The 13,209-nt window shown below is 38.2% G+C and overlaps 1 protein-coding gene across 1 annotated transcript in view; it reads right to left on the reverse strand.

The window, feature by feature from the left end:
* Positions 1 to 12,691: 12,691 nt before the first annotated feature.
* Positions 12,692 to 13,209, reverse strand: part of LOC149078362 (calcium-binding protein E63-1-like) — a 48,718-nt gene continuing 48,200 nt past the window's right edge. The window contains exon 7 of the mRNA XM_089242015.1: positions 12,692 to 13,027. Within this exon, the coding sequence (XP_089098141.1) occupies positions 13,005 to 13,027 (23 nt within the window). The 3' untranslated portion in view covers positions 12,692 to 13,004. The remainder of the gene's footprint in view (positions 13,028 to 13,209) is intronic.

The raw sequence follows: 13,209 nt of genomic DNA on the forward strand, positions 1-13,209 counted from the left end.
GTGGAGTAAAGTGAACTCATATCAATGATGGCCTTTTGCCCAAGAACTTCTCTACTACTTTTTACTTGAAACTAACTTTCATACTTTTATTATGAAGAGTGCACATTTTTTTTACAACCAGTTGATATTTGATCATCATTGTATCGAATAGACCTGTTCACGTTGAAGCACAGTAAGCGTCAAGTTCAATTATATGCTTTTGTGTTATCTTTTACATTGTTATAGAACATTTATGGATATTAATAAAGGTGGATCAAATGAGAACAGAACAGTGGTTATAATTTGGTTTATTTTTATATGAATGAGTGACATTTATGTGTAGAGGTAGAGTGAAGGTAACAAAGGCAACTGAGGAATGGACTTGCCCCTAATAGTTGCTCTGAAGCACATGTGTTCTGGCTGTCAGTCAACAGTATCGTCGGGAAGGAAATCTGTTTTTCATTTATGTCTGCAGAATGTTTACGAGTAAAGAGAAGCAACATGGCATTCTTTTTTTAGTGGCAAAAGGAGTTGGAGTTTGTGAAATGCATCATGAACAAAGGCAGTGTACGGCGAACATACATGGTCATTGACTCATGTGCAGGACTGGCACAAGCGTTTCCACTGAGCACTCACTTTCATGTAGTGGAATTTCTCTGGAATGATGACACGAACGGAACCGAAACTTTCTCCAGCTTTCTTGCCGATGTTTCTTACAGTCCATCATCTGTTTGGGTTGATTATCTGGTGTATTTCTTTCACTAAAGCAACCGTGATGACAAGGTGACTTCGAGCAGGTCGCATATCATCATTGATAGATTCCCATCCCTTGCATAAAGGCTGGTGCCAGTCCTGCACACGAGCTGATGATAGTGCCCTGCGTTTGTTCGTTGATGTATTTCACGAACTCAAATCTGCCATTAAAAACTTCCTTCTGCCATTAAAAACTTCCTTCTGCCATTAAAAACATTAATAACAGCACTTTGCTCTTCTTTACTTGCAAACATTACACAGACGCAGACGAAAAAACAACCGATTGCCTGCCAGTATATTGCTTAAGTCTCTTTTTTGAGACAGAGTGGCGGGCCATGTTCTGGTTAGGAGGCCTTTCTTTCAAACTGAGCACAACTCAGATCTATGGCCACAGGCAATTTACTACATAATGAGTTGTGCGGGAAGTGTAAGTAAGTGTGTGTACCTAACAGTCTGAGTGTGTATCTAGTGTTGTGATTGAATCAAACAATAGGGCTGTTCGATTTTTCAAAAATGAAGTGTAATGATTGAATATTTGTACTGCTTATGGGGCTGTTGCTCTCTGTGGCGAGACTTTTTAATGGGGAGATCGGCTCGCATTTGCTCCTCAAAGTTGGGAACCACAGAAAACCAACTTCATCTGACCACCACTGTTGCAAGGATGGGACTTGAATCTGGGTCCCTGTGACACGAGTCCGTCACTATGGAGGAGGAGGCTGGACAATACTGTTGACCGACTGCCAGCACACATCACATGATTCTGAGTGATTACCTAGGGCAAGTCCATTCCCCAGTAGGGTGTGGCCTTCATTACTTTTGCTCTACCTCTACACATAAATGTTGCCTCACTCATATAAAAATAAACCAAATTATAACCACTGTTCTGTTTTCATTTGATCCGCCCTTATATTACATGAGTTAATGTGCGTTAATTACATGAAAGTAATTATGAGTGGTTTTACTGATCAAAGAAATAGGATAAAAACCATTTGATCAAAAGTTTTACCGTAGTTAAATATTGAATTTAGATGATTTTTACGATATAATGAGCGTTGTGTTTTGATATGACGTGGCACAACGTAGTTCAAAATATTTTTTTGTCATATGAGCTACAATGTTGATCATCACACACAAACACATAACGTTTACCTTGCATTTCAATCGTTACAATATAAATTTATGACAAATAATTGGGTTATAAATATGGTTTTGTTTTGAGTTTTCATTGTTAAATTAATGAAATATCGGATGATGTTAAAGATCACAATTATATGTTATCCTGAAGCGAGAGAAAAACTGTATTTATTGTGATTGTATCAATGATTTTTTTGCATTTTTCCTCTGCATTTTCCTACTTTGGTTTTCGACTGTGTTATCGTCTCCCTCCCCCCCCCCCTTTTTTTTTTATTGTGATATGGGTATATATGGGGTTGTTTGATTGAAACCTAGACTTAACTACAAACATTACATTTTATAGAGAAAGCATGTGCTGTATCATATTGACAACATTCTGATGATAATTTGTGATAGTCTATAGCAGTGGTGGCCAACCTGCAGGTCTAATGCGGCCCAACAAGCACTTTCAAATGATATTTGCCTAATATATTGATACAGTGGATCGCTCCTATAACGTTTCTTTAAAAAATCATTATGAAAAAATGTAAGCAGGAAGTTTTTTCCATGGCTATATTAGTAAAAGTAGGAACTGTCATACTAAATGGGAACTTTACAAGTAGGACACACTGTACTGTTTCAGGTATGCTTTGAGTACATTTTGCCAAAGAAAAATGGAAAAGTCTGCTTTTTTTTCCTCATTGCCCCTTCCCCAACTCAAGCCAACCCATACGATCTTATACTGAACCTGTATCTTTTACTGACCTCTACAGGAACATTCCATTGCTCCCTGGGGAAAACACTAGTATAGCACATCATCTGTAGCTTTCTGTCATCACATTCGCCCAAATCCTTGCTATAGCTCGATTGTGACAGTGACCAGAATCAACTCCAACAGCAGATGTCCGTTGACATATTCCGGTAACATGTCTTAGTTCCTATTTGTTATCCTCCACTATTGCTTAAATATTTTCCTAAGACTAAGCGGACAGATCCTTAAGAGTGGTTGTATTCTGGGCTGTTACCAAAAGCATAAATCACATGGTGCTGGCCACTTCTTGCCGCTACTCACATTGTCGCCAGCTATGTTTCAATCAAACAGTCCATATACGTACTTGAATAATGTGCCTTGCCTTGACTAGTGAATCCTTCTAATTTGCTAGTTATCGAATAAAGAAAAATGATTGTTGATCGACAGATGATTGATTCATTATATTCAAGATGCTGGATGTAGACGCTTACCAATTTTATCAGACCAAGACTTAAGGCGTGAATCCTATCACTGTTGTTACTGCGCATACTTACATGAATTGCATTTTATATTTATTTGCAAAATTTTACATCTTGTTTCATAAGTAGAAATAAAGTGTATATGCGATGCATTGGTTGATATTAGGATTCGAGAAAATTATTATAAATCATATAATCGATATTGTTCCATTACATAATCCAGACTATGGATCCCTACTTAAGATGATTCCCACAGCATAAATATGGGTAAAACACGTTTTACCCCCATATATATCCTGTTTTTTCCCAACTTTTCTCCATTTTGCGCTTTCAAATATCTCAGGGAATATTGCTCCTAGAAACGTGGACTTTTTTTTGAAGGCCTCAGGCGAAACAATGCAGCAACTTTCCAATTGGGTTTTTGAGCACAGGGTGTCCGTATAAAAAGTCACTTTTTTTTATTTCGATAGTTAGAGCCTTGAAGTTCAGGCAAAATGCCATAAAGGCCTATTTTCAAACTTTTTCCGCATAAACACCTTGTTTGAATTTTCCTGCTGTAAATGCTTATTTTAAGTTTGTTCGTGAATTGCAGAGGCTATATTCTGTAGAGCTTGGATATTTTGAGTATGTAGAACTTCAAAAGACTTGATCTTTTTAAAATTTCTAATTCTTAGTGTTAATTAATATCGGAACCCCCCCCCCCAACCGTTTCAGACCCATTTAAATGTGAAAAGGTGCAAGTGACTGAGAGATAGAAAACTTGGCATTGCCCTGCATTAACTTTACTTTGACCGGATAGTGTTAGACATGAATGCTTTTGTTTCAGTCGAACACAGCTATGTATGAGAGAAATAGAAAATTAGAAGTGTCTTCTTATAACATATTTTGCATTAGGCAGCATTGTATAAAAATAGCTGACCGATCACTGTCCCACGTGGTCATCAGTTGACATCTTGACTCACCCGGGCCGTGCAGGAGTTGAGAGATCTCTGGCTGTGGGGGCCCATGTCGTATTTCGGAGCCTGTTTTATTTTTTATTACACCACAAATGCACTGCAAACAACCATAGCAAGTTATTTTAATGCATTTAGTAATCGATTGAATTGACCAGAGACACTCTCTTGGTCGTTTGACAGATGCGGTCACACCGGGACATGCTCTTGATATATATGTCTGCATATGTGGTAATGTCAATGAAAGAAAATTTTTTTTACAACAATAAAACATGGTAGCTCTTGTGTTTCAAGCATAAAAAATTTATCAGCATCCCGTCTGATAATGCTGGCCCTGGAATCGTCATCTCATATAATATCGATTTAATTTTGAAAATAATGCAGTTATTATACGCTATAATTGGAACAGTAGACGGAGTAAGTGCAACCAATTTTTAGCCAGTTTTCGGACACTTAAATCTAGGTTTTTAGTCTTTTTTTTTCTTTCTTCCACTAATTATAAATGCATTTTTAGTGCCTTTTTGAATGTCTGTTTTGACTGTTTTTAGTGCCTAAACTTCCGGGCACTATATTGATAACTATACAACCCCCTCGCAATATGAATGACATATCTGAAGTCCGCGTTATTTGCATACGTTTTCTAATTCGCTAATATGCCTCTGGGATCAACGATTCGCCAGTAATTTGTGGTGCGTGCTGTTAGGCATGCACCACATAAAAATTATTCATGTCACATATTTGTGTGTGTGTGTATATATATATATAAACTGAAGAGCCAAAAAAACTGGTACAGGCATGCGTATGCAAATAAAGAGATATGGAACCAATCCGTGTACGGCGCTGCGGTCGGCAACGCCTATATAACACAACAAGTGTTTAGCATAGTTGTGAGATCGGTTACTGCTGCTACAATGGCAGGTTATCGAGATTTAAGTGAGTTTGAACGTGGTGTTATAGTCGGCGCACGAGAGATGGGACATAGCATCTCCAAGGTAGCGATGAAATATGGATTTTCACGTATGATCATTTCACGAGTGTACCGTGAATATCGGGAATCCGGTAAAAAATTAAATCTATGACATCGCTGCGGCCGGAAAAAGATCATGCAAGAACGGGACCAACGACGACTGACGAGAATCATTAAACGTGACAGACGTGCAACCCTTCCGCTAATTGCTGCAGATTTCAATGCTGGGCCATCAACAAGTGTCAGCGTGCGAACCATTCAACGAAACATCATCGATATGGGCTTTCGGAGCCGAAGGCCCACTCGTGTACCCTTGATGACTGCACGACACAAAGCTTTACGCCTCGCCTGGGCCCGACAACACCGACATTGGACTGTTGAGGACTGGAAACACGTTGCCTGGTCTGACGAGTCTCGGTTCCATTGCTTCGAGCTGATGGACGTGTATGGAGACAATCTCATGAATCCATGGACCCTACATGTCAACAGGGGACTGTTCAAGCTGGTGGAGGCTCTGTGATGGTATGGGGCGTGTGCAGTTGGCGTGATATGGGACCCCTGATACGTCTAGATACGACTCTGACGGGTGACAGGTACGTAAGCATCCTGTCTGATCACCTGCACCCATTCATGTCCATTGTGCATTCCGACGGACTTGGACAATTTCAGCAGGAAAATGCGACACCCCCACACGTCCAGAATTGCTACAAAGTGGCTCCAGGAACACTCTTCTGACTTTAGACACTTTCGCTGGCCACCAAAATCTCCAGACATGAACATTATTGAACATATCTGGGATGCCTTGCAACGGGCTGTTCAGAAGAGATCTCCACCCCCTCTTACTCCTACGGATTTATGGACAGCCCTGCAGGATTCATGGTGTCAATTACCTCCGACAAACCAGTCACGGCTCAGGCTCTGTCCCTCCAGGGATATAAGCCTTTTACCCTTGCGGGTTGGGTCGCGCTGGGGAGCGTCAATTACCTCCAGCACTACTTCAGACATTAGTCGAGTCCATGCCACGTCGTGTTGCGGCACTTCTGCGTGCTCGCGGGGGCCCTACACGATGTTAGGCAGGTGTATATTCCATATATTGGTGGTGCAAAGTGGCCGTCATTTTCCGCCATCGGTGATTTTTCAGAAGTTTTAGCGATTATTAGCAACTTTACTTATCTTTGGCTATTTTTTGGCTGTGATTTTTTTTTTTTGGCTATAACCGGCAACTCTACTTGTATTACACCCCTGGTTCTCAACCGGTGTTCCGCGGTGACCTTTCGAGAAAAAATAAATCATTAAATTTGATATGAAAAAACGATGGTGTAGTGTTCCCAGGTTCTCCGAATAGTGAGCACTCATCGAGACAAACTTAAACAGGAATTTATTAATAAAAAAAAGAATAAGAACGTACACACTGAAGACGACGATCCTACCCGATCGTTTTCACACACACCTCTCTCTTTTTTATTTTCGAATGTCCCCCCCACCCCAGTTCTCGCGATTTTCGTTCTCCTGAGGCTTATTCCTTCTTTCGCTAAATTTTTCATCAATTCTGGAATTTTTTTTTTCCTGTTGAAATTCTGGATATTTTCATCAATTGCGGAATCTAATTTCATTGGGTCTGGATTTTCATCAATTGCTGAATCTAATTTCATTGGGTCTGGATTTTCATCAATTGCGGAATCTAATTTCATTGGGTCTGGATTTTCATCAATTGCGGAATCTAATTTCATTGGGTCTGGATTTTCATCAATTGCTGAATCTAATTTCATTGGGTCTGGATTTTCATCAATTGCGGAATCTAATTTCATTGGGTCTGGATTTTCATCAATTTTGAAATTATTTCTTTCATCAATTCTAGAATTTTCATCAATTTTGAAATTATTTCTTTCATCAATTCTAGAATTTTCATCAATTTTGAAATTATTTCTTTCATCAATTCTAGAATTTTCATCAATTTTGAAATTATTTCTTTCATCAATTCTAGAATTTTCATCAATTTTGAAATTATTTCTTTCATCAATTCTAGAATTTTCATTAGTTTCGGAAATTCCTTCAGTACTGAATTTTCATCAATTTGTGTGCTAATTTTCATCGATTTGTGTGCTAATTTTCATCGATTTGTGTGCTAATTTTCATTCAACTGTGTTTAACAATTTTTGCATGGATATTTCTCAGCCTTTTTCCCGTACATTCTGAAATAATGAATTCTGATTCCCCCTCTCCCACGAAATGTATAAAATCGAGGAACGAGGGAGGGTGTCTCAAACAATTTTGGGGGGCCCGAAATGTTGTTGCGAATCCCGCTATTATTTCGCACCGGGCCCCGCATCGGGTAGGAGGGCGACTCCGGGTGAAAGAATTTTAGAATCGATGAGAATTTAGAACTAATGAAAACAATTCATATAAGAACTAATAAAAAAAATTTATTTAAGCATTAATAAAAATAATAATCTGGAGTTGAAGGCATTTTTTTCATGATTGATGAAAGTTCATCAATTAATATCAGAATATTCATCAATTAATATCAGATCAATTAATATCAGAATATTCATCAATTAATATCAGAATATTCATCAATTAATATCAGAATATTCATCAATTAATATCAGAATATTCATCAATTAATATCAGAATATTCATCAATTAATATCAGAATATTCATCAATTAATATCAGATCAATTAATATCAGAATATTCATCAATTAATATCAGATCAATTAATATCAGAATATTCATCAATTAATATCAGATCAATTAATATCAGAATATTCATCAATTAATATCAGAATATTCATCAATTAATATCAGAATATTCATCAATTAATATCAGATCAATTAATATCAGAATATTCATCAATTACTATCAGAATATTCATCAATTAATATCAGATCAATTAATATCAGAATATTCATCAATTAATATCAGATCAATTAATATCAGAATATTCATCAATTAATATCAGAATATTCATCAATTAATATCAGAATATTCATCAATTAATATCAGATCAATTAATATCAGAATATTCATCAATTAATATCAGAATATTCATCAATTAATATCAGATCAATTAATATCAGATCAATTAATATCAGAATATTCATCAATTACTATCAGAATATTCATCAATTAATATCAGATCAATTAATATCAGAATATTCATCAATTAATATCAGATCAATTAATATCAGAATATTCATCAATTAATATCAGAATATTCATCAATTAATATCAGATCAATTAATATCAGAATATTCATCAATTAATATCAGAATATTCATCAATTAATATCAGAATATTCATCAATTAATATCAGATCAATTAATATCAGAATATTCATCAATTACTATCAGAATATTCATCAATTAATATCAGATCAATTAATATCAGAATATTCATCAATTAATATCAGATCAATTAATATCAGAATATTCATCAATTAATATCAGAATATTCATCAATTAATATCAGATCAATTAATATCAGAATATTCATCAATTAATATCAGAATATTCATCAATTAATATCAGAATATTCATCAATCAATATCAGATCAATTAATATCAGAATATTCATCAATTAATATCAGAATATTCATGAATTAATATCAGAATATTCATGAATTAATATCAGAATATTCATGAATTAATATCAGAATATTCATGAATTAATATCAGAATATTCATCAATCAATATCAGATCAATTAATATCAGAATATTCATCAATTAATATCAGAATATTCATCAATTAATATCAGAATATTCATGAATTAATATCAGAATATTCATGAATTAATATCAGAATATTCATGAATTAATATCAGAATATCAATGAAAATGCACTTTCAATGGAAAAATTTCAGATTGAATGGAAATTGGGAAATTAATAAAAGTTTTCATACTTCGGGGGGGGGGGGCCTTTGTCTGACTCGGGTCCCGTTTGACGCCCACCCGTTGAGATGCCGCCGAACGCAGGTGTTATTTAAACGGAATTAAATTCATTAGATGCCTTGTTGTAGCCTGTGGAAAAGTGTCTTAAATGGAAGTCGAAATAACAATTACTGTAGTAATTTCACCATCTTGTGAATCCCGCCCACGGCCGTTGACCCTTCGTTAAGAACGAGCCTAATTGTGTTCAGAGAAGACATCATCATTGAACGGGACTTATTCTATGCTTATAAGCTCTATTTACACGTGAATGAACTTCATTATTTCAGTAATAATTTGGGAGCGTAATTATAATTTCCTTTTTTCTGTGGAATTCAGCTCGGTTTCAGTACTTTTTTTTTTACCCAAATAGTATTTTACGGGGTGTCTATAATTGAATGCAGGGACTAATTTAAGTATTGAGGATGGTTATAAATAAATTGACACTACCCAGACGTATGTAGCGCCCATTCTGATGGAGGTATTTTGATGAAGCTTGGTAATATATAGGGACTATATATTACATATATATACACTGGTGTAAGAAATTAAGAGAATTTGCAGACTTGGTCGATTATCTCTAGAACTACTGTACCGATTTTAATGAAATTTGATATGTACATACATTGATACAATACAAAACAAATAACCATTCAATATAATTGTAACACACACGCATGATCGTGCGTAACACTCGTTAGAGTCGGAAGGTATGAAACAGCGGTTGCAGAATAAACAAAAAATAGGTTAATAGGGGGCATGGTCCCCTCTTCGAGATATTCAGGTCTCGCAGCGTGATTTCATACTTGAAATAAGGCAGTTTATCATTTCCTGTGGCAATTGGTCCCACTCGTTCAGCAACGCTGTTTTCATTCCCTGGATGGTTCCCGGAGGGGGGGGGGGGGGTTGCCCTCCCCAGAGCGTCCCAGACATGCTCTATAAGATTAAGGTCTGGAGACCTGGCTGGCCAATCCATCCGGCGAATATCGTCACTCTCTAGAAAATCGTCGAGCAGGAGAGCTCTATGTGGTTAGCGTTACCGTCCATTATCGCGAACATAGGGCTCCAAGACCTCATCCCTATACCTCACACCAGTCACAGTGCCTCTTTCAAAGACATGGAGAGGTGTGCGGCCATCCAACATGATGCCTGCCCAGACCATTAAACCTCCTCCGCCATAATGGTCGATTTCGCGAACATTGGAGGGTAGGTAGCGGGTCCCTGGTTCTCTCCATATGAACGTACGGCGAGAATCGGTGCTTAGGCTGAACCGGAACTCATCAGTGAAAAGAACGGTCGCCCATTGATCCATACTCCAATCTCTATGCTCTCTGCACCATGATAAACGGATTCTCCTGTCCGTAGAAGTGAGCGGGACGCAAACAGCAGATCTTCTTGCAAACAACCCTCTCTCATGAAGTCTTTTGGAAACAGTCACCCTTGATACACGGGTTCCTGTGGCTGCATACAAGTCACGAGAGAGCTGAGAAGCTGTAGCACTCCTGTTACCCCTCGCTATAATCGACAAATGGCGATCTACTCTGGCATACATACTCTGGTTACATACGTCTGAGTAGTGTCAGTTTATTTATAACCGTGTAATATGCGGCCGGGTGCAAAAACAGCTTTGCGGCATTCTAAGACCAATTTTCCCCATTCCCCCCCCCCAGGGTCCATGGACACCCTGGCTCACGCAAAGCTTATAATGGCACCCTGAGAATGACTATAAAACTGCTTTTTCACGGTAATGGAAAAAAAACCTATCCGGCGATGAAGTGGACAATAGTGCTCGCTGCCCAGCGAAAAATTGCAAGTGTGTCGCCAGGCAGGGCCGTCTTGAGAGCATCATTGGCCCCCCCGGGCCAAGCGGCTTTTCTGAAGCCCTACAGGCAAATTCTCAAAAATTTCAACCATATTTCATTTTTGTGAGACCCTTCTTTTCTTGAGGCCCTCAGGCCGTGGTAGGCCCGTGCGTTAAGACGACCACTGCCGATCTATATACAGGGAACCACAGTGACAGGGCCGTCTTAGAGCATCCTCGGTCCTGGGCAAAGTGTTTCCCCTAAGAGATTACGCCATTTGGAACATTATCGAGACATGCTTTACTCTCGAACATTTCAACCAGATCTTATTTCCATGGGCCCTCAACTCTTGCATTTGCGGCCCTCAAGCCGTGCCCGGGTGGGCTCATGTGTTAAGACGGAGCCATTGAATGGAAAGGCTACTCGGGCTACAGAACCGAATAATATCTACCCCGGGCAGCAACTAGATACCTTACTCTTTCAGTCTGAGCAAAGCACGCATTTTGCCCCTCCGCCGTGTAATTTTGAATAATTGGTTGTAGGAATACTTCAGCGCCCTTTTTTTCTCGTCCAGCGCCCGGTATACTACATTCACTTGCAATCCCCCCCCCCCCAAATTTTGGCATAATAGGGGAGCGGGGAAGTCTGTCGAAACCCTACTCCTGAGGATTCAATGTCTGTATATTAGGGTTTCCTATCTAGGATAGAGTTTCAAGCTATTGCGTACTTTGTTAAGAAATTAAAATCAAAATGTAATCAAGGTATTTTATCATTTCCAAAGAAAAAATGATCTCGGGATCGATTTTCCGTGAATATGGGCCGCGATCGAAGGGCTGCCAACCATTAACAGGTGTGATCATAATTGAATAAAATCGCTTCCCAACTGAACCTCTAGTTTGGCGACCAACCTTGGCGTTAAACACAACGAATGGCTTCAGACATGAACGTATATCGTACATTTTAACCACATTCCTTATTCCACAATTTTTTTTATCCCAATTATTTCCAAACAGAAATCGATCGACCGCAAATATGGGTCACGATCGAAGGGTTGCCAATCGTCAACAGTGTGGGGTCATTATTGAATGAAACTCTTCTAAACGGAACCATTATTTTAGCGAGCAACCTTGGCGTTAAAAATAGCATGGTGCTAAAAATTAAGGTATTCTACATTTTATAACTAAATTCATAGGCATAAAGTTATTGGAAATATTGGGGGCCCTCAAACCCAATATTTCTATAGTATTATGAAGATGGCGGGAAACGTTCTGGGGAGTGGCCTCCACGAGAAGCTCGTGACGTCACTGAAGGTCATCTCACCTAAGATGAGACGCCTTCATATAGATAGATAGAACCGCTCACAACCCCGGACTGATGCAAAACGCCTTCATATACGTGTATAAAGGGGTTCTACCTTCTGCTATAGATGGTGTGTGCTCGGGTCCCCTTATAAAAGTTTAGGCCTAAAAATTTATGAAGTTGGAATGTTTTAATCGCAATCTCATTTCCAAAGACTAATCGATCCCGGTATCGATTTGCCGTGAATGGGTCACGCGATCGAATGGTTGCCAACCGTCACCATATGCGATCATTTTATTGAATGAAACTCTTTCTAACCACTTTTCAGCTGGACCAAGGGCGTAGCGAGGGGGAGGGGGGACTTGGGGGTCTGGTCCCCCCCCCCCCGAAATGTGAGAAAATGACCGAAAAAAGGGAAAAAGATGGCCAAATCCATTGTTCTGTCACTTTGGTTCCCCTCCCCCCGAACGAAATTTCTGGCTACGCCCCTGAGCTGGACCTTCATTTTGGCGAGCAACCTTGGCGTTAAAAATAACCAATGGTTGCAAAAATGTGTGCGTATTCTATATTTTAACCGCAATCATTTCTAAAGGAAGAATCAAAATGTACCCGTATAAATTTGGGTTGCCAACCACAAATCATAAACTGAATGAAATCAAATTCCAACCACTTTTCAACTGAACCTTTATTCATCTTTCTAAAACATTACATTCTTTACATTCATTTTTCAACCATTAAATTATTGATCGATAAAATTGTTTGGAAAAAATTTACATTGTTATTACAATTATCAAAAAACAATGGACACAGCTAATTGTTTCCATTAAATATGGAAACTAGTAATTATAATTGAAGATAGTAAACATTGATTATGATCTTCGAGAAAGATTCTTCGAATGAAATTACACTCAACACAACAAACATCATCATTATCAGTACATTGTTGTTCGATCGATCCATGGATCTTGACCTTTACCGTGTCACAAAAGCATCCTGACGAACTCTAGAAAGAAAAATTAGATTGTTCATGTTTATTTGTTAGAAATCATTGTTATATACCGATACTATAATACTTCGAAAAATCATTGTTGCACTGTTCAGAGAAAGCAATTCTTGTTTTAAACAATGCTTGATGACAACTTGTAGTGAGAGCATTGTTTGATCAGATGTTGTTGCTTCGAGAAT

Source organism: Pholcus phalangioides, unplaced genomic scaffold (assembly GCF_987345545.1).
Source record: "Pholcus phalangioides strain wild (caught in Gottingen) unplaced genomic scaffold, Ppha-v1.0 ptg000014l_1, whole genome shotgun sequence".
NCBI classification, from domain to species: Eukaryota; Metazoa; Arthropoda; class Arachnida; order Araneae; family Pholcidae; genus Pholcus; species Pholcus phalangioides.